The sequence below is a fragment of the Phaeoacremonium minimum genome, assembly GCF_000392275.1.
Source record: "Phaeoacremonium minimum UCRPA7 unplaced genomic scaffold PA7_03_scaffold_479, whole genome shotgun sequence".
Lineage (NCBI taxonomy): Eukaryota > Fungi > Ascomycota > Sordariomycetes > Togniniales > Togniniaceae > Phaeoacremonium > Phaeoacremonium minimum.
The window spans coordinates 218,587-239,025 of NW_006921381.1; the positions used below are offsets into that span (position 1 = coordinate 218,587).

The window sequence follows — 20,439 nt, forward strand, 5'->3', positions numbered from 1 at the left end:
TTCGTCATCATGAGCGCAAACACATATTCTGATCTCATGTACTACACAACAAACTCCGACTATCTGCCGGCTGCGTTGTATTTCGGCGCTGGTATCATGATCATGCTCCTGTGGCTAGTCAACTTGCTCATTGCTGTCATTACTTCATCCTTCCAGGTCATTCGGGAAGAGAGCAGAGCTAGTGCTTTCACTGCTGACGAAGATAATTTCATGTCCAAGCGTCCAGACGAGAAGATCAAGAGGGTTTCAGCTCTGCAGAGAATGTACAACAAAACTCAATGGTTCTGGGTTGTTTGCATTGCATTCGATCTTCTTTGCCAATCCGTACGAAGCTCGAGGATGAAGCAAGATCGGGCAACATTCATCCACAACTCAGAGATCATCGTGACAATCCTACTCGATATCGAGATCATCATCCGCCTCGCCGCAAACTTCCGCCGCTTTCACCGCAACCCCCGAAATCTTGTTGATTTCACGCTTGCTGTGATCACCTCAATCATCCTCATTCCACCAATCTATAACTCTGGACAACCCTACGCGTGGCTATCCGTCTTCCAAATTCTCAGAGCTTACCGCGTGGTCCTGGCAGTACCAATGACACGAAAACTTATCCAGCTTGTGCTGGGTAATGCTACCGGTATAGGCAATCTAATGCTGTTCGTCTTCTTGATGACGTTCCTGATGGCAATTTTTGCCTGTCAGTTATTTCGCGGGGAGATTCCTCAGCAGGATTCCAGTGGCGATGATATTGAGATCACTTTCCGCTCAATTTGGAATGCCTTCCTCGGAATGTATCAGATCCTCTCAAGTGAAAACTGGACCGCAATCCTGTATAACGTCACTTCATACACCACCGGTTTCCACACAGCTTGGGTTGGAGGCGTATTTCTAATTGGCTGGTTCATCTTGTCGTTCTTCATTCTCGTCAATATGTTCATTGCTGTCATTCAGGAGAACTTTGACGTAGGTGAAGATATCAAACGCTTGGAACAAGTTCGGGCATTCCTGCAGCGGAAGGAACTGGGAAGCAATTCTAGCAACTTGGCTCTTTCAACTATCTTCGCCTTTGGACGATCGCGCAAGAGGAAAGATCCTTTGGATTACGGCCCGGCTATGATGGAAATGCTACTCAAAGAGGCAGTCGTCCGCGATTTCCTCGATGAGGCCATGGATCCTCTTCAGCAGACCCCGACCGAGGGTCAGACTCCATCATCACAGCCTACCAACGCTGGTAGTGTGAAGCCTGGTATCTTGTCCACGATTTGGGGCAAATTGGTTTCGACTTTTACCAGCAAGGATCCCAACCCGTTCTACTCAAATGTGCGATTTGATAGCAATAATGAAGCGCTTGATCCCCGCCAAATGGCTCGCCAGGTAGTCTCTGCTTCTGCTGAGCGTCGTAAAGCGCAGCGAGCGTACCTTGCTAGACATCCAACATACAACAACTCACTGTTCATGTTTACCCCAAAGAACAAGATCAGGCGTTTGTGCCAACGACTTGTTGGTCCAGGGCGGGGCACCGAACGTTTTGACGGTGTAGAGCCAAACAAGATCGCTTGGTATACATTCTCGGCATTTATCTACATTACAATCGTTGTCATGGTTGTCCTCGCTTGTGTCACCACTCCACTTTACCAGAGGGAATACTTCCAACATCATCCTTTCAGTGTAAAGAACTGGTTTGTGTGGACGGACATGGCTTTCGCAGCTGTTTTCACTGGCGAAGCGATGATCAAGGTCATTGCTGATGGGTTTCTCTGGACGCCAAATGCTTATTTCCGCAGCTCGTGGGGCATAATCGACGCTGTGGTGCTGATAACACTCTGGATCAACGTGATTACCCTTTTCACGAACGATGGTGCAGTTTCTAGGGCAGTCGGTGCGTTCAAGGCTCTGAGAGCGCTTCGATTGTTGAACGTCAGCGACAGTGCTAGAGAAACCTTCCACTCACTTATTATCATTGGATGGTGGAAGATTCTCAGTGCTGCCTTCGTCTCTATCTCCCTCTTGATTCCTTTCGCCATTTATGGTGTCACCCTTTTCAACGGCCAGTTGGTGCAATGCAACGATAGTGACGGTATCCGAATTCTTCAGAATTGCTTTGCCGAATTCAACAGCACGCCTTTCAACAGCGACTGGCCTATGCTTGCACCTCGAGTCGCGGCTAACCCTTACTTCAGCTTTGATGATTTCGGTTCATCATTGTTCATTCTCTTCCAGATTGTCAGTCAAGAGGGATGGGTCGATGTCTCTTTTGCAGCGCAGGCCATCACTGGGAAAGGTCTCCAGCCCGAGTTCCAAGCTTCTCAAGGGAACGCAGTGTTCTTCGTGGTGTTCAATCTCTTGGCCACTGTCTTCGTGCTCACCTTGTTCATTTCCGTCTTCATGCGGAATTACACGGAACAGACAGGTGTTGCTTTCTTGACGGCCGAACAGCGGTCCTGGCTGGAGCTTCGCAAACTCCTTCGTCAGATCTCGCCTTCCAAGAGCTCGTATGATGAATCGAAGAAAAAGTGGAAGAAGTGGTGCCATAAAAGAGCCATCGAAAAGAGGGGCAAGTGGTACATCGGGATAACCGTGATCCTTGTCTTTCACCTCATCCTGCTATTGCTCGAATTCTATCAGGAGCCTGAATGGTGGACCAGGACAAGAGATATTATCTTCCTTGTCTTCACTTTGATATACATGGCAAATATCTTGATTCGAGTCATTGGTCTGGGCTGGAGTCGCTTCCGTCGAAGCTCCTGGGATCTCTATTCGCTGGTCGCGGTTACGGGAGCTTTTGCCACATCAGTCCTCTTCCTCACAAGGACACACTACGATACCTACATTCAACTCCACAAGTTCTTCCTTGTGGCTATCGTGTTGCTCCTCATCCCACGAAATGATGCGCTTGACCAGCTGTTCAAGACGGCTGCTGCTAGTCTCACGACTATTGGCAACCTACTGGCAACTTGGCTTGTATTCTTCCTGGTTTTCGCCATCGGTCTCACTCAAACATTCAGCTTGACACGATTTGGCGAGTCGGAGGACAATAATGTCAACCTCCGGACCGTGCCGAATGCGCTTATCCTGCTATTCCGCATGAGTACCGGCGAGGGCTGGAATCAAATCATGGAAGACTTTGCAACGGTGAAGCCTCCTTTCTGCGTGGAGAGCTCCGAGTTCTATGACAGTGATTGTGGTAGTACTGCCTGGGCTCGTGTTCTTTTCATCGCGTGGAACATTCTCAGCATGTATATCTTTGTCAACTTGTTCGTGTCGCTCATCTACGAGAGTTTCTCGTATGTGTACCAGCGCTCGAGCGGCCTAGCCGTCGTTGATAGAGATGAAATTCGACGTTTCAAAGAGGCTTGGCGAAGCGTTGATCCCGCCGGCACAGGCTTCATCAGCAAGGAGGCTTTCCCTCGTCTCCTTGGAGAGCTATCTGGTGTCTTTGAGATGCGCATCTACGATGCGGAAGACTCAGTGAGCCAGATCTTGGAAGACGTACGAAGCGATGTCCGGACATCAAGACACACTTCAATTGCCACGCAGAGTGCCTACTCCGGCGTCGATATAGTGAAGCTCAACCAGAGGTTAGCTCAGATCGATGTCGCCAAGGTGCGGGAGCGCCGTCGTCGGTTCAACATCTTCTTTGAGGAAGTCATGGTCTCCGCCGATCCGGACAGGGGAATTTCTTTCACGACTGTACTTATGATCCTGGCTCATTACAACATCATTAGCGACAGCAAGAGCTTACGGTATGATGATTTCATCCCCATATTGATCGGTCACTAGCTAATACATGAACAGACTTGAGGAGTTCTTGCGTCGCCGTGCCCGGCTCCAGCGCGTTGAGGAAGAAGTCCGTCGGCGAATCGTTCTCGGCTTCTTCGACACATTGTGAGTTGTACTTGGTTCAGACTCGATCATAAGCAAACACTAACTCTTGCCAGGTATTGGTCTAGGAAATTCAAGCGACACATGGAGAGCAAGCGGTCGGCACGCATGACAGGTGTTCCTCAGCTTGATGTCCCAGACATCCTTGTCGACGACGAGGAGGAGCGCGAAGCCAGGAAGTCTCGGCAGCAATCAGTGGCATCCACCGCAGGCGAGGCGCCGCACCGAGCATCCTCAACCTTCCTCAGCCCGGAGGAAGCTCGGGCGCATCACAGGACATGGTCTGGAGCCAGTCAGGATCTGTCTCTCCATGATACCAACTATGCGCACCCTCTGAGTCTTCCTCGGGCACAGCCCATGACACCGGGTGGTCAGCACCGCTCTACTGTTTCCGCCTTCAGTTTTGAACTGCAAGAGCCAAACTCCGAGCATAACTCGGCTGCTAGTAGTAGACGAGGGAGCGCGGTCAGTCCGGCACAGGTTAGAGAGATGCTAGATGACTCGGTGTGGGTTGAGAGTATCCGTCGTAGCGCGACGATGAGGCGGCCGCCTGACTGGGGTGGCTATAGGTGAACACCCCAGGGAGAGGACGAGTTACAATGACTGGAGCGACATCAAGAAACTCATGGCCGCTACACAAAAAGCTCATGAAATTCGTGAGCTCCAAACTACGATTTGCTTTTTTATTTATTTACTTTGCGGAAGGTCGAGAAGACCTGGCGTTTTCAGGACTGATAAATGGGTATTGCTATGAAAGGTCTGGGCAGACCAAAATCTCTTGCCTACTCTTATGTCAACTCTACGAACGAAAGAAATGCGGAGGAGGGCGGTAATACGGGCTTGTGCATGGGTGGCATGAAAGCCCAGGAGGAGATACCATGAATGGAAGGAGGGTTGGATAAGGTCTGACGAGGAGAAATGCTCTGATTGAAGTGTGGTCAGGGGGGTCTACTCATATTACACGGACCGGTCGTCACATGCACGAGACCGATGAGGGCCGGCTTTTTGTTTATATGTCTCTTTTTCATGTCCCTATTAAGGCACGGCGCTGTGGAGAGAGGATTGTATCCATAGGTTTTGCATAGAGCGAGCGAGTTCAAATGAGTGCCGAGTATTCAAATGCGTTTGAAAACTGTGAGAAGCTCCTTGCAGGCGGTCGAGCATTCTATTCGACTACGCCAGATGTCTGTCTTTGGATGTCAAGTAGTAAAATGCCATGATGTGATGTTTTACTCTTATCACATACGCTAGAATGACGGCCCGCGCCTCAGGTATAATACGTGAAGCCACGATCGCTCCTTGATGGTGGTATTGCTTGATATAGCAGCTACATACTCGCAACATCAAATTCCTTCGACCATGTGAACTCTCCCCTGTATATACGGTTTCTTCAGAGCCTATCGAGTTTCCCCCGCGACAAAGTTCCTGATATGTACCATCACGTCGTGCCCAACTCTCTGTTATCCAGACCAAGTACTGTATAATAACATATTATCGGCGGCGCGATCAATGTAAGAACACCAAGAATGAGGCTCCATCTAGGCTGGAAATCTTCGTCCTCCTCACTCTGAGGCAGCCAATACCACCAGCTAACACGACGCGTTGCGAACTGGTAGAACGCCAGCTTGAGGGAGCCGGTCAATGTCGGGAAGGCCATGATGCCGGCACAAGCGACAATTGTGTCCCAAAGTAGTGCCAATAGCAGGTACGTGATCAGAGAGACCCGGGAGCTCGTCCATAAACAGTAACACCTGCATGATGAGTTGATATATGATTAGAGCGAAGGCATATTCGGCTGGTTCGGCGAAATCGCTCGGCTGTAACGCGTCTCCGTCCCGGCGTGGTTTTGTTGAGGCGAGCAAGGCAGAAAAGAAGGCCACTGGGAGTACCCAGAACTGAGTATGGAGAGTTGACTTGCCAAACGGCCTAGAGAAGAGATCGAAGAGGTGGACCAGCAAGCTGAGACATTCTGACCAGACCAGTAGGCCTCGAGCGTAATAGTCGGGCTCGGAAGGTAGGAATGGGAAAGCGACGAGCGGTAGCAATACGCTCATCGTGTTGAGCGTTTCCGGGCTTGGTAAACCCGCGGTGGGGAACACAGAACCGGAGGTGAAAGGGCAAGTATTGTCCAGCGGTCCAAATAGCGACTGCGTGTGCGTTTGCGAATATACTGGTGCCATTTGGTCTTATATGAGCGTTGGCAGCCGGAGGCTGACGTGTGATTATGAATGTTATTGATGGCTCAGGGAATACTCAAGCAGCTTGCGACGGCAGCGCCGCCTTTCATGCCCATGGTGATGCCCAGCTTTCTCCGATGGTTAACAGCAGGTCGTGGATTCTGAAGATTGCCATGTGTGGAACTAGCCACTTGAACCAAGGTTGAACCACGGTTTCGAACGTCCATTGCCGTTGTAAGTTTGACAGCGTTGATCGAAACCCACTTAAGGAACGTCGCTCCTCGGTAATTCGTCGGTTTTGACTGAAAGAGCTTGAATCTGCTAGCCTCTTGTGATTGTGCTATATCCCATATCAGTTCAACTGACTTGCGCAGGAAGGTTCTGGCAAACAGGAAAAAGAAACGATCGCTCTCGATTCGTAGTCATAGACGCCCGAATTTAATCGTTCGTGAAAATCGAACGGAGATACGCTGTGGATGACTTCGACACTTCGATCCACGCTCGTCATCGAACAACGATTGTCGACTTTCGCAAGGTCACACGAACATCGACCTATGCAGCTCGCAGTGATCTCGATCGTCGATAAAGAGACTCTGCACGGAATGGAGGGATAGGCGGTCTCGATGACTCAGCTCACAGGGTGGGCGATGTCGAATGTGGTCGAGTAGAGGGCGATAATATGGGGATATTGAGTTGGGGGACAGTGGTCCTGTCATATATCAGGCTTGTAGGGCTCATCAGATGACAGATAGAACTCCGACTTGTATTACTCTCTCTAATTCATCCACCATCTACTCACATTTACAACACAGTAAAGCGTGGATCACAGCACTCCAGTCCAATCTTGTATAGATCTGACCACATCGATGCAGCCGTCAGTCACAGGGCCAGTGTGGTCGGTAGGTGATGAAGCATTACAAAAGGGATGAAGAAAAATATATCAGATCAACAAGAGAATGGCGAGCTCATTGCCCTGTCGAGAGTTGGAGGGGTCCTACGCAGCCTATCCATCTCTCCAGATACCTGGGTAGTTGTTCAAAATCCAATTTGCCATTGCCCGTCCAATCTCGAGCTTATTCATTATCAAAGATTCATGTCAGTGGTGTTGAATTACGCTGCGACCTTTGTGCCGCCTCCTCCCTTATCTGCGTGCTTACATTACATTTGTTATTCGACTACTAGGAGTCGGCTCTTCTAGGGAGCAACCTGGTCACATGATAGAGATGTTGAGGATCTTGGCTAGGGTTGAGCGAATGGGATGATGTGGCTCTTAGAGAAAAGTTACGAGAAGTTGGTACAGGGCGGGTCCCTCTCACAGCCACGCATCTAAAGAAGACGCCCTCAGCAATTTTGGTAACTTCGAGGAGACTTGTCCTTATGTTAGGAGTTGGACTCGATATAGGATTCTACGAATTGAAGAAAACATGAACCCCTCTCCACTTCTGCCATTCGTTCTAATTGAGAGATGTCTTAGATGCGAGAACAGGTCTCGGGCCTAGGGTCGATCTTTTGTGTGATCGACGAGGCAGCGAACGTTGGGTCGGAGAGGCATGAATGGAACCACTCGAATCATCACCTACCTCTATCGCACCCCGGACTCAGCCTCTTGCATGATGGAACTTTGGCAAGAGGAGGCGGTGCTGTATTGCGCCTTTATGATATTGTATGCAGCGGAGAAGCCACGCAAGCTCAGTACGTTTTCAATGGCGTACATGGACAGCTTTGAAGACATTCTATTGGATCTAAATTCCAAGGCCCATGATAGATATCCAGTGATTGATCGTGAAGAACTGGGGAGCCGACGAATTGTCCATTCCAGTGCGGGGATCCAGCAACAGTTAATGCTCCTTGACAAGAGACTTCCCGTAGTAGGCTTCCCTTGGATAAGTAAAGGGATGGTGGATCTATTGCGAGAAAACAGAGTCAAGCCCGGCAGTTGCCATCGAAGCAAAAGCTCTCGATATGAAGAGGGGGGAATGGCAAGTCATGTGGTGAGAAGAGAGTAATCAAAATGTTCACGTCTTCCAGAAAGCTTCGATACGTGGTGGACATTGGATGGATAGCAGCGGTGATAATTGTTGACTGTATCAGGTCTTATCAGCGAAGGGGGTGAGGTGCAGGTGCAGGTGGTGATTGAAGTGATGGTGGTGTTGAGGGGACCCGCACTCATTGTGTTGTGAAACAGCCGTGCAATCCTTGCCCAACAGCCCTTCGAGACAGTGGGGTGGGGCCCCCTGGCGAACCCCTGAAAAGCCGGCGACGGGCCCTGGACCTGGACTTGCTGGACTAGAGCTCCACCCTGCATCTCGCCCTTCTCCCTCGTCTGGCCCTTCAAGGTTCTTCTCGATGACGATCACACAACGCCAACGCGCATCAGCTCCAGCAGCTAACGTTATGCATCCAACGCAGCTCTTGCATGCTCCTGCTCCCGCTCCCCCTCCCCCAGGCGGCTTCAGCCTCTGACGGCCTTGATACGCACCAGCCTGCAGAGCCCCTTCCCTCTCTCAAATCTCAAAAGCCCAGGGCTCGCACACATCTTGTACGTAAGCAGGTCTAATCCCCTTTGGGCGACCCCAGGGGCTTCTCTGGCTTCTCTGGCTTCTCTGGCTGGCAGTCGATTTTGTTTCACCACTGCTCTTTGCGAAGTTTCCTGTCCATGTTCGCCTACCAAGCTAAAACAAACTCGATGCTTCTTGTGCCTGTCCAAGACTCCGCGGCCTTGCCACTGGCTCCACCGTGACCGGCAGCAGCACGCTGGTCCATCACCGCTTCCGAATCATGGGCGTCCATCTCGTGTCGGGACTTGGACCATCCTCTCGCCCGCTGCACTCCTGTCGTGTTGATGCTGTCACTCTGTCACTCAGTCACTCAGTCACTCACTCAGCAACGGGGCTCTGCTGGTGATGCAACGCCAGCTGTCTGTGACTCTGCAGTGAGCAAGTCCCGGTCCCTCTCGCTCCTGGGCCCGGCTGCCTCTGTGCGTATGTGCGAGCATAGCATTGCGGATGAGATGGCTGTACTTCTGAATATCCCTGGTCCAAGTGGCCCCAGTGGTCCCAGTGGAAAAAGGCATGCCATCCTCGCATTGAGTCGTCGTCCCAACATGGCAGAGCTTGCCGGTGATCGCATTAAGCCCTCCCTGCGTCACCCCCCTGACCTGCTACTGGTGATATTGAGCGTTCCCTTCAGTCTGCTAAGCGGGCCCTACCTTGTCTCGCCTGTCCTACCCCCCCAGGCAAGGCCTGGTCAGAGATCGGTAGCCCCGTCCATTCCACTCTGTCTCTGTCTGTGCAGCGTGTTTTGTGAGGAGGTCGTTCTATTTCCATCCAAGAAACTTGGAAAGGCCCCGTCTCCTCGTCTCCTAGTGTCCCTCGCATTCATTAATCATATAATACTTAAAGCAAAGAAGACACGGCTCTTCCTTCCATGCCAGCCCTTCTCTCGTCTTGTCTCCCCCAGCACCTCGCGCTCCGCCTCAACCCACCGAGTGTGTTGACGACGACGACTGTCGATAGATCCTGCTCAGCTATTTCTCTCTCTCCCTTGCTAAGCTGTTCTTCATTTCTCCCACATCCCATGATCTCCACCCAGACCAGATCGTCCTGTCTTTAAACCATTCGCTTCTCGTCCTTCGCTTCACTCCGGTTTGCAACCCCCAGGCTGAGCCTTTTTGATACCCCGACTTTAATACTCCGGCCATACCCCCGGGACTTTCTACAACCACCACTTTTACTCAGCCAGCCTGCCTGCTGCTCCAACTTGAGCCACCACCATCGTCATCGTCAAACCCTCGGGATACTATCGAACGAAAAGAGCTCATCCCCACCAACCATCAAGATGCAGTCCTCCCGCTTCCACGCCATCACGGCCCGCTTCTCAGCCCACAACATCAGGACCTCCTTCCGCCGGTCTTCATCTGCCTCCTCCCGAGCAAGCAGCAACAGAGGCTCCTTCTCCTCACAGGAGTCATCTCCGGTCTCCACAATCAACAGCATCATCTTCCGCCAGCCGTCACTCGTTGACCTGGAGGAGGAGCGCAAGAGCTTCGGCCCCGAGCTGAACATCCTCGAGCCGAGGCCTGTTGTCTTTTACGGCAGCCTAGAGGAGCGCATGGGCAGCTTCTAAAGCACCAATCTACAAAACATGCTCAGAACCAATTGTCGAGTACGATGGAGCCTTCTATTCTTGAACCAAAACTTTTACCACAAATATTCGGAGTTACTTGAAGACAGAGATACGGCGCAGGATTTTAAACCACGATAGCAACATTGGATGTTGGATGGAATGGGACAATCGCCCACGAGAAGAGAGTTTCGGTGCATCGTCATGAAACGGAGGGGGGGAGGTGTGGTCTAGAGACCCTTTTTTTTGCTTACAGGAACGATACAACTGCACACAGCCCACTAGGATATCGGAGGATCGGCTAATGGCGTAACACGGGCGTTCTCTTCGAAACGATTCAGCTGATTGCTTGGGGGAGGAAATCATGAGATCTGATGTTCGTACGACCCAAGAGCGAGATGAAAAAGATGCTCAAATGAGAATAAAGAGTTCTGGTGTTCACCGCCAGTCTTTACCTACAACTTGCTTCTGTCCCGTCCTTTCTGTGCATGTGTTGTTCGGTTTGTGGAATCATATAAACTAGCTTCTTCACTATACACACCAACTACACGACGGTGACTCAAGAAAGGTCCAGCAAGTTTTGGGGCTAGTCACCATCGTGTTTACTACTTGTGTTGACCTCACCAAACTTGTCGGAAGTGTGCTTCCCGTTCCTTGTTCGAAGAGTTCTTGGCAGGGTTTCATCTGACATTGTGAGTGAGCCGAGTGGATTACACACTTACCCCTGGCTCGTTTCGTGTCCTGGCCATGGGACCTTCCACCCACATGAGCGTCTTCTGCCTTTACTGACCGCCTGTATTTGTTTCTTTCTCAATCACCAATCGCCATCGTTGGATATCACTGGAGGAACTGGCATGTGTGGTTGTTGGCTCGTCGATCGAGGGTGACGTCAATGCCACTATTCCCAGTAGTTGGAGCATCGGATCAATAATCCTCCAAACTGCCCATGGAAGGTGAAAACTGGGGAAATTGCCGAAGACATTCGGTGATACAACCGCATTGCCCAGCTCATAAATACTTCTCTTCTCATCACTCCTGAGTATCTGTGTATCGGAACCCTTCAGGGGCTCTGTCTCTTTGCTAAGCTGCTGTATATCAAGGATAGGAATATGGGTTTAAGGCCAGCGTTAGCTGCATGGGCATCAGGAGTTGACGCATTCTTTGTAGGATCTCTCACTCGATGTAGAGCGCCATCCAAATTGACACAGAACCTAGTTTTTAAGTGTTGATTCGGCTCTTAAACACATAAGAAAGATAGGTGGTGACCAACATCTCGCTTGGCAATGTTACCCCTTTCGCGTACCTGTAGATTGCAGTCTCTCCATATTCCCTTATATTAATGTGATAAACCTTAATTTTGCTCTATAATTCATCAGCACATCAAAGTTTCTTGAATATAGAACTTCAGCTCTCAGGGCTCAAGTTCCCTATGAGGAGCTGGCAATGTTGATTCAGTCTTCAATGCTTTCATCAGCGGCAAAAGAATCACCAAAAACCAGGGCAAGTGGCACATCTACAAGATGCTCTCGACCAAACTCGTCATTGTAAATTGTGCCGTGAGAATCTGTAGCTTACTTGTATTACAAGGTAGCCAAACCACTTATCTGTGTAAAACTTTGGTGACTCGAATGGGATTCGTCTGATGTTCTAGAGCTTCTGTCTTACATTGAAGCAACATGCTCAAAGAAGCTTCCCACTCACCAGCAGAGTTCACATGAGATGACGACAAACAACACAAAAATATCAACACGTCTTTTCGCGTCACTCAAATTTGTATCTGGCCCCCCAAACTTTTCTTTATCTAGTCGACTGTGCCAATACAAAATCTACTGATACTTTCCTGACTTTTTTGAATGGGTCTCAGCTATAATTCACAACTCCCACACTTCCAGATATCACCCAGAAGACGATCAGAAGCATACTACAACAATCAACAAACATCCTCAGTCTGAAATCATGGCAGAATTGCGAGACACTACGCTCCCAGCACAAACAGGTTCACAAGTTTCTTGCTCTTCCGACAAGCAGATAATGACAAAGCAGAGCAAACCCCTCCCGCACTTCTCAAAACTCTCCAAGTATAAGGAGGCCATGGTCTCCCGAGTTCCTTCTATCGATGATCATGCCATGTTGGAGGACGACGAGGACCTGTCCCCCACGCTCAGCGAGCTCGAAGCTCTCGGTGATGTGGAGGTGGACCCTGAGGACAAGACCCCGAACCACCACCATATCGAATGCTCTTGCACTGGAAGCGACACACTCAAGCCAAAACCTATCCCCACGCGCAAGACGAGCAGCTTCTCCGGCCTGTACGACGCAGAGAGCAGACTTTCCCAAGCGTGGTCCTTCATGACCACATACGAGCGCGTGGATTGGGACCGGCCCGAGTTGCTCCAAGCAGAGCGCCCGCCGCCGACACGAGCACAGCAGATCCGGGATTTTGCGAGACGGGCGATCAGGAAGCTGAGGGAGATGAAGCGGCAGACTTGCCGAGAGGCCAAGGGCTTCAAGATCCTGGACTCTCCTCGGCTGGAGGGCCGCGTGGGCGCCTGACCTTCTCTGTGTCCCTCCATCTGATGATGGCGGCTCTGCCACGCATGAGACACCAGGTGTCTTGGCTGTCATGATTCACTGTACAACATAGCATCAGTCACTTTCAGGAAGGCGACAAAAGAAGCGCACATGAAGAGCGAGAGAGAACCCGTCTAGTCTTTCTCGTACTCTCCGTCCTCGCCCAGGCCTGATCGTCACATTCCGTCAACTCAGGAGGCGCCCTCTCCCAACGTCCTGGCCACTCACTTTCAGGCGCTACACACCACCACCGGCTCTCTCGCCATTCTCCCAGCATCCCAGCGATGTCAGAAGAAGCCACCGGCGAAGATTTCTGCCTCGATGGCCCCGTGCCTTTCAAGATCTGGTGGCTAGGCGGCGGAACGGGCCGACCTCCATCATGGCAAGGTTTCCTACGGATGACCCGCGAGCGAAACGAACAGCGAGCAGCACAGAAAGCGTGGAAGGCAGCAAAGAAGGAGGCGCTGCGTGCTACGAAGGAGCAATGGCGCAGTGGTAGGAGAGACAGAGATCTGCGACGCTGGCACCGAGAACACATGGAGGGCCAAGTCGTGGTTCACGAAGACAACGGGCAAGGGACAAATCAGGATGAGAGCGATTCCGATCAGGAGAATGGTGCTCCGGGAGGAGGATAGGGAAGTGCTGCTGGGGCATGTTGGCCGAGCCTGAACGGACGGCGCGGCGAGTATGTCGCACTTATTACACGTCAACTCGTCGGCAATAATACATAATTCTCACTCAAAGCATGTCAAGCTGCCAAGATGTTGTTGTTCAATGCATTTATTTCATTCCATGCCAACCAAACGTGAACAGTACGTCAGTGAATACTCCAACAAATAGTATGTACAGTTTTTCCTTGACTCTCCGTCGCAAACATGTATACGACACAAAATGCTGTTTGCCAATCTTGACAATCCAATTATCCCTCGAGCCAAGCAAGGTATTATAGGATGGGCATGGTGCAAATCCTCACTCCGCAGGAGCGAGCTAGCCAATGTCCAAACAACTCAGGATCTAGTCAAGATCAGGCGGCAACAAGTTGAGCGTGTTCCTTAGAGAAGAGCCAACAAGGCAAAGAATATTGAAATGTTAAGCATGCCTGGTACGCCTCTTGCCGATGGAACGCCGGACGCCGCCGCGATGACACAAGGTGCGGAATCCGACAGGAGAGAAAAAGAGAAATAAAAATCATTGGGTAATAATATCCTGTCACCATAGACTGGCATCCACGTAACGATTTGTCCGAAGGTCGCCAGTCGACCCGAGTCGTGTAGATACTCCAAACAAGTCTAGAAAGAGGATGACTGAAACAGTGGCGGGGCAAGGTGAAGTGGATGTTGGAGTGTGGTGGGAAGAAGTTATCCATTTATGATTCATTCATTGCGTGTCGTGAAATTTTTCTGCGCCCGTATCCTGAGACTCTATCACTCTGGAGAATCTGTCCGACCAGGTTGATCAGCTAATCTGGTCAATGGACAGCTCAGTATCTGTGATACCAAAGTGGACCGCGTTCTTCTTGGCCCACTGGCGGGTTAGGATGGAAGCCTTCAGGAACTTCTTGCTAGCATACTTCTTGAAGAATGCCTCGTGAACGATAGGCCGAGCAAGATAGTCAACCATCAGCTGGAAGACAGGCTCGATCTCTTCCTCAGTGTAGCCAGCATAGTACGACAAGGTCTCGTCCCACTCGCCGCGATCCAGAATCAGACGCGCCAGGTACATAGCACCGGCGGCGACGTGACTGGGGCGGTAAGCCATGAAGCGGTGGTCGAGAAGAGATATCTCCATAAGATATTTTCCGATAGTTCGTGACTGGATATCATAGTTGTCGGCCTTTGAAATTCGGCGCAGGAAGTTCATGGGGTTGGGATAGCTGAGGTCGTAGTTGAGGGTGGTAAGGATAAAGCGTTCAGCGCTGAGGATCTCAGATTCGCTGAAGCCGTCGTCGGCGACGTGACGGAAGTTGGCGACATGGGGAGATAGGACCTCCTCATATTTAGACGCGATGAACATGGCAGTGATGCCGACAAGCTGTAGACGATCAAGCTGGACGACCTTCTCGGATAGGAAGCGGTCGATGACGTTGATGGCTAAGAAGAGTGTCTCGGGTAGGAGGTGGAAACGCGTGTGCACCTCAATCAGCCAGTCGATGAGGATACCACGAGTTTTCCACTCAAGGTCATCCTGGTGTGACATGTACTGCGGGTTAGGAACGGAGTTGCACTCGAGATCGCGTAGATACTCGAAGATCTCGTTCGCGTACTCAGCAACCATGAGAGGATCATCGAGATCCTCGCTGTCCAGGTCCTTCACGCCCTCGGGGTACACTGGTTGAGCATCTTGCAGGTCGACAGCAGACACGTTCTTAACGGACGTGGCCGACTTGCTGGCAGCTTCCTCTGCTTTCACACGCTTCTCAGACTCCGTCGTATGAGCCTTCTTGCGGAGAGGCTCGCCCTCCTCAGCGGGAGTGTTCTCCTTGACACTCGATGTCGCAGAAGCTGTGACCTTTCTCTTCTGAACAGCACCAATAGCACCGGCTCCCGATCGCTTAATCTCCACCTTCTTGTTGGTCTCCTTGGTAGAGAGGGCGGTTCGCGTTGTGGTAGGCCTCGAAGTGTTCTTCTGAATACCAGACGGCTGTGCAGCTTTGGAGACTAGACCGGCCTTGCCTGCCTTCTTGCCATCATTGACATCGGCCTTGGTCACATTGGACACATCGCCCAGAGCGGCACGCTTTCGACCTGCTTGGGGCTGGGCATTTAGAGTCGACTTCTTTGACTGCAGAGGTTTTGATGGCAGAGAGAGCTCGTCTCCATTAAGGGCGGCAGACTTGGCTCGCGTCATCATTCGCGTCGAGTTGCTGTTCTCGTCATTCTCGTTGGTTACGAGACGCCTGGTGGCGGGACGTCCCTAAGACGACAGTCAGAACGAGCTTAGAACGCGATAGGCACGCTTCAATCGCGTCTGGAGACGGCATGGGTGATGTCAAAGACTTACAGGGCCCATTGTGGCGGTGGAGAAAGAGACTGCTAAAAGAAGGTCTCAAGGGAGTACTGTACTCGAGTCAGAATGTTGACATCTCAGAGCATATCAGAGAAGGTTGTGATCTGTGGTAGTGTTTTCTTATATACCATTTTGGGTAGAAGGTGTTGGGGTTATGTTGAGGGTGCGAGTTGCCTGGGAACGCGCGGTGGAATAACACGCCTCCCAAAACAAGGCAATGGCTCCAAGTGGAAGCTAGAAGAGGAAAAATCACTGACATTCAAGGTATACGGGAAGAGATGCTCAAAGAGGAGCTATCTCGTGTATGTTGTTGAGTGAATATGGATATGCCTGGTTGATACTGCGGGATGATCAACAAGAGGGACCGAGGCAGGGCGAGTTCGGTGCAGGCGTGGTAAAGGGCTGGGAGGGATCGAGAAGTGTGTTGATCCTCGTGAAGAAGAGAATTGATGTTCTCGGAGGAGAAGAAGAAGTAGTCAACTCCCGGCTGCCCAATGTAGGAAGAATGACAAGAGGTCGAGCAGTGGAGAGGACTTGGAGAGGATGATGTTTATGTGCAGAGGAGCCCTTGTTTTTAGAAGTGTTTGGTGGTGGAGTGCAAGAGCCAGGCCTTGCTTGGCTTGGTCGGCTGGCGACGAGACGTGTAGGAGTGGGACAGACAAGGTACCGTGCTGGCGTGCCCGGCTGGGATGATGTACCTACCTACCTCAGGTGTCTTAGCGCGAAATCCACGGGCTGGCGACTCGTGATGGAATCCAGGTGCACGATCTTAATCTCCAGGCTCGACTGTAGTATGTACCTCGGGACAATTGAGAGCAGGAGAGAAGAGTGTTGTTGTTGGTTGAGGCTTCTCGTTGAACAGGAATTGTCTCTGCAAACACGTACGTCCCAGGAAGAAGAAGAAGAGGAGGAGGAGGAGGAGGATTAACAAGAGATCGCGGTGCAGGGAGTAAGAACAGAGGATGCGCGTATACAAGAGCAGAGCATCAGTAGCTGTAGCTGTGCAGGTGTACAGTAGTGTAGTGTAGAGATCTGGTGGACAAGCAAGATCGAGAGGTGGAGGAGCTCTGGCTGGCTGGCAGAAAGGTACATGCACCTGGCGCCTGGTACGCGACGAGCTACGTAGGTACTGTCCGGGACGACTGAGACGGCCCGTAAGAAAACCCACAGTCAATAATGGCAACCGCGGGGCAACGGCCTCCTGACTGGTTGCCACGGCTCCACTGCTGCAGCAAGCAAGGGAGACGCTGTTCCTTCCGTGTGTTGTCGCGCTCTCTCCTGTGGCTGCACGCGAAAGTGGACCTTAAGCCACACGGACTTGCTGACCTAACCATTGAGGCTCAGTCGTCGTCCACAAGTGCCCAGTCCTCGGCTCCGGACTAACATTGCCTCCTGACATTTTTCGAAGCTCTTCAATGGCTCGATTTTGAGGTAATCGCGACGACCATCCAGCTCTCCGTAGAGCGCCATTGCTGGTCAATTGCCCCTTTGCGACCAATTCATCCTCTCTGTCTGTGGATGGCTCAAGGCCCAATGTGGTTCTATCGTTACTAAAGCCCTGCAACCACATACAAGCTCCATCAAGAGCTCTCTCCCCGGGCACGCCATGCTGCAGCCACGGTTGCGGCCATTGGCCTCGGGCAAGGCCCTCGCAAGATCGACTTCTCTCTACCGAGTAGTCCGTCGAGGGTATGCCACGCCGACCACTACGACTCAAAATGCCCCATCCGATCGCAGCGCTGCCCCCATGACCTTTGGCGCTACAACCAAGTCCTCCAGCGATAGGGGTACCATTCAGATGCGAACATACAAGCCGCGGACGCCCGGTACACGACATCTCAAGCGACCCATCAATGACCATCTGTGGAAGGGAAGGCCGTTTCTGCCATTAACGTTTCCGAAGAAGGGACATGGCAAGGGAGGCAGAAACAATACCGGAAGAATTACGGTGCGACACCGAGGAGGTGGTGCCAAGAGGAGGATACGAATGGTCGACTTCGATCGTTGGATTGCCGGACCGCATCTTGTCGAGCGTATCGAGCATGATCCTGGCCGCAGTGCACACATTGCACTAGTTACCGAGCAGGCAACTGGTAGGAAGAGCTACATTGTCGCCGCTGAGGGCATGCGGGCAGGAGATATTGTCCACAGCTATCGCTCAGGTATTCCCCAGGACTTGCTCGACAGCATGGGCGGTGTCATTGATCCTGGTATTTTGGCGGCAAAGACTGCATTCAGAGGCAACTGCCTCCCTCTTCACATGATTCCGGTCGGCACGCAGGTCTTCAACGTTGGCTCCAGAGGCAACGGACCGGCCAAGTTTTGCCGGAGCGCTGGTACCTACGCTATTGTTGTCTCAAAGGAAGAGGAGACTAGAGCAGACGGCACCAAGGTCATGGTCGGAAAGTTTGTGAACGTGAGATTACAGAGTGGAGAGATCCGGAAGGTCAGCAAGGACGCTTGCGGTACCATTGGTGTTGCAAGCAACCCATATTACCAGTACAGACAGCTTGGTAAAGCTGGACGGAGTCGATGGCTGAATATTAGGCCCACCGTTCGAGGTGTGGCCATGAACTCCAGTAAGTCAATATTTGCAAGTGTGCTGTTGAAGAGTTGTGGCTAATGCTCGCCGGTACAGGTGACCATCCTCTTGGTGGTGGACGTGGAAAGTCAAAGGGCAATCGACCACCCGTCAGTCCCTGGGGCCAACCGGTATGTGATATTTCAGAAATTTTCTGATGTTGGGCATCATGACTGACACTATTTCATAGGCCAAAGCCGGCTTCAAGACTAGGAGAACCCATAATATCAACAAGTGGGTTGTTGTGCCTCGTGTACGCAATCACGGCAAGCGCAGAGACAAGAAGGCCAAGGCCTAAGTCAACCGGGCCATTGCCCTCTGCTGTAAACCTACGGAGCGATTTGTATCAAGGATCTTGTATAATACTGCAACATAGATCAGGCGCATGGCTGCCGACCATCGCCGTTGTAAATGTGACCAACCTACAATCTGCATGTCTACGTGCATTCACTCCTCTTCTTTTCGCGGCTTGAGACTTCAATAAGGATAGCGTCCATTACGTACGGACCATTTCTTATTCTTTCATGGCATCTCATTCGGCACGGGTGGAATGGGCTGCTCCGCATGCCGATGTTTGATTAAAGAGTTGTAGACGGCGTACCTGACTAACCAGCAACGACCTGACCGACCAGGCTGGCCAGCGGTCAAGCTTCGCTGGAAATTTCAAACGACAAGCGGATTCTGCATCTTTCGATACCAAGAATGGGCAGGCATGGCCTCGATCAAGGGGTGTATGGTGAACAGGTGAAGCAGAATGCCGCCAGTCCCTACCGTACAGGTAGTGCTACTGCGGTCTCTCGTTCACGGTAGGCAGATTCAGCCCTGGAAACCCCTGTAGCAAATTGACGATGTTCCCGTTGTCCAATAGCGGAGTTTAGCAGTACCCTGTCGTCCCCGTCTCCTTTAGGTAGGGGTCAATTAATGGACAGTTGCCGCAAATGGATTTGGAGCGCGCATTTGGACGTGCCTGATTGGCGCTCTTCACGAATTGCTCGCAGTGCTATCTCGCTTTCGTATTATAGACTTGAGGTAAATGGTGTTTTTGGTGCAGCTGTCGAACGCGCAAGGCAAGCTAACTAACACCCGCCCATGGCTTGCGCAACTCAGCTGTCAGACGATATACCACAGCCAGTTAGTTACCTGGACACAGAGAATCCCAATCACAGCCAGGCTCAATGCTGACGGGTAGTCGAGAAGATTACAAAGAAGGCTGTGCTGTGCAGGTGAGAAAGGGTTCGGGCTCGTGGACGGTCCACAAAGCCCGAGCCATGCCCCGAGTTGTGCAATCGTTCCTCTTCTCTACCGATCACCTACCTGCGAAACACCGAATGCTGAGATCAGCCAAGGCTTGGCCTGCGGCGACTTTGGTTGAAGCTCTCGGGTCCCGAATACTCGAGTGACGAGGCATCCGGGGCGTGCACACCGAAGCAGCCGTCATCTGCCACCCTGATGCACAGTGGACGAGGATGGACATGCGGGGGATCCTTTGCTGCCGTGAATGCATACCTAGGTAGTATCTAGTGAAGATGGTGAGATGCTGTGCCCCGAATCAACCACCCAACACTGCAGTTGTTTGCGAATCGCCAACCGTTTTGTGTTCTCCAGAGCTCCCTCTGTTCCATAATAAAAGGCAGAGCTCTGTCACGTCTCAGCCAGCTTTCGTAGGCTAGCCAAGGGGGGCGGTGCAGCGGGGACCAGCATGCCCCTTAGCCGCTTGCAGTAAGCCACACACACGATCAATTCCCCCATTCGTCTTGCTAAGCAGTGCTGAGACAATCCCATAAAAGCTTCCACGCGCGCTCTTGCCAGAGGGTGTATATCTGCTAATACGTGGTAAATCGCTGGAGCTGCAGGTGGGAAAAGTTAATTGACATTGGTGTTGGTGCTGTACCTAAGTGGCCCGGCATTCCGAGGTCGTCCCAAGACAAATTGAACATCTCAGCCAAGAATTGCCCAGGTCGCATTGTAGTCTCAAAAGTTACCCTGGACTCCGATAACGTTACGCCCTCTTTTCCTTTTCCTCTTTGTTCAACCAAACAAACGCAGCGGTGGCAAGAGCTTAGGTGTCTTTGTGGGTTTGACGACGACTGCCGCATTCGT

At 51.5% G+C, this 20,439-nt stretch overlaps 5 protein-coding genes across 5 annotated transcripts; 4 read left to right on the forward strand and 1 right to left on the reverse strand.

The window, feature by feature from the left end:
- Positions 1-9: 9 nt before the first annotated feature.
- On the forward strand, positions 10-4,455 carry UCRPA7_6550 (putative calcium channel subunit cch1 protein; the record flags this gene model as incomplete). The annotated part of the gene is made up of 3 exons (XM_007919087.1): positions 10-3,743; positions 3,796-3,885; positions 3,939-4,455. 3 exons carry the CDS (start codon positions 10-12, stop codon positions 4,453-4,455), a joined length of 4,341 nt encoding a protein of 1,446 aa, XP_007917278.1.
- A 5,441-nt stretch (positions 4,456-9,896) lies between these two features.
- Positions 9,897-10,184, forward strand: UCRPA7_6551 (putative calcium channel subunit cch1 protein; the record flags this gene model as incomplete). Its single annotated transcript, XM_007919088.1, has 1 exon — positions 9,897-10,184. The coding sequence occupies one exon, from the start codon at positions 9,897-9,899 to the stop codon at positions 10,182-10,184; it is 288 nt and encodes a 95-aa protein (XP_007917279.1).
- A 2,028-nt stretch (positions 10,185-12,212) lies between these two features.
- Positions 12,213-12,734, forward strand: UCRPA7_6552 (hypothetical protein; the record flags this gene model as incomplete). Its single annotated transcript, XM_007919089.1, has 1 exon — positions 12,213-12,734. One exon carries the CDS (start codon positions 12,213-12,215, stop codon positions 12,732-12,734), a length of 522 nt encoding a protein of 173 aa, XP_007917280.1.
- Positions 12,735-14,207: 1,473 nt separating this feature from the next.
- Positions 14,208-15,761, reverse strand: UCRPA7_6553 (putative g2 mitotic-specific cyclin-b protein; the record flags this gene model as incomplete). The annotated part of the gene is made up of 2 exons (XM_007919090.1): positions 14,208-15,665; positions 15,753-15,761. The coding sequence occupies 2 exons, from the start codon at positions 15,759-15,761 to the stop codon at positions 14,208-14,210; spliced, it is 1,467 nt and encodes a 488-aa protein (XP_007917281.1).
- Positions 15,762-17,505: 1,744 nt separating this feature from the next.
- Positions 17,506-18,637, forward strand: UCRPA7_6554 (putative mitochondrial 54s ribosomal protein rml2 protein; the record flags this gene model as incomplete). The annotated part of the gene is made up of 3 exons (XM_007919091.1): positions 17,506-18,337; positions 18,397-18,470; positions 18,530-18,637. 3 exons carry the CDS (start codon positions 17,506-17,508, stop codon positions 18,635-18,637), a joined length of 1,014 nt encoding a protein of 337 aa, XP_007917282.1.
- Between the last annotated feature and the right edge of the window lie 1,802 nt (positions 18,638-20,439).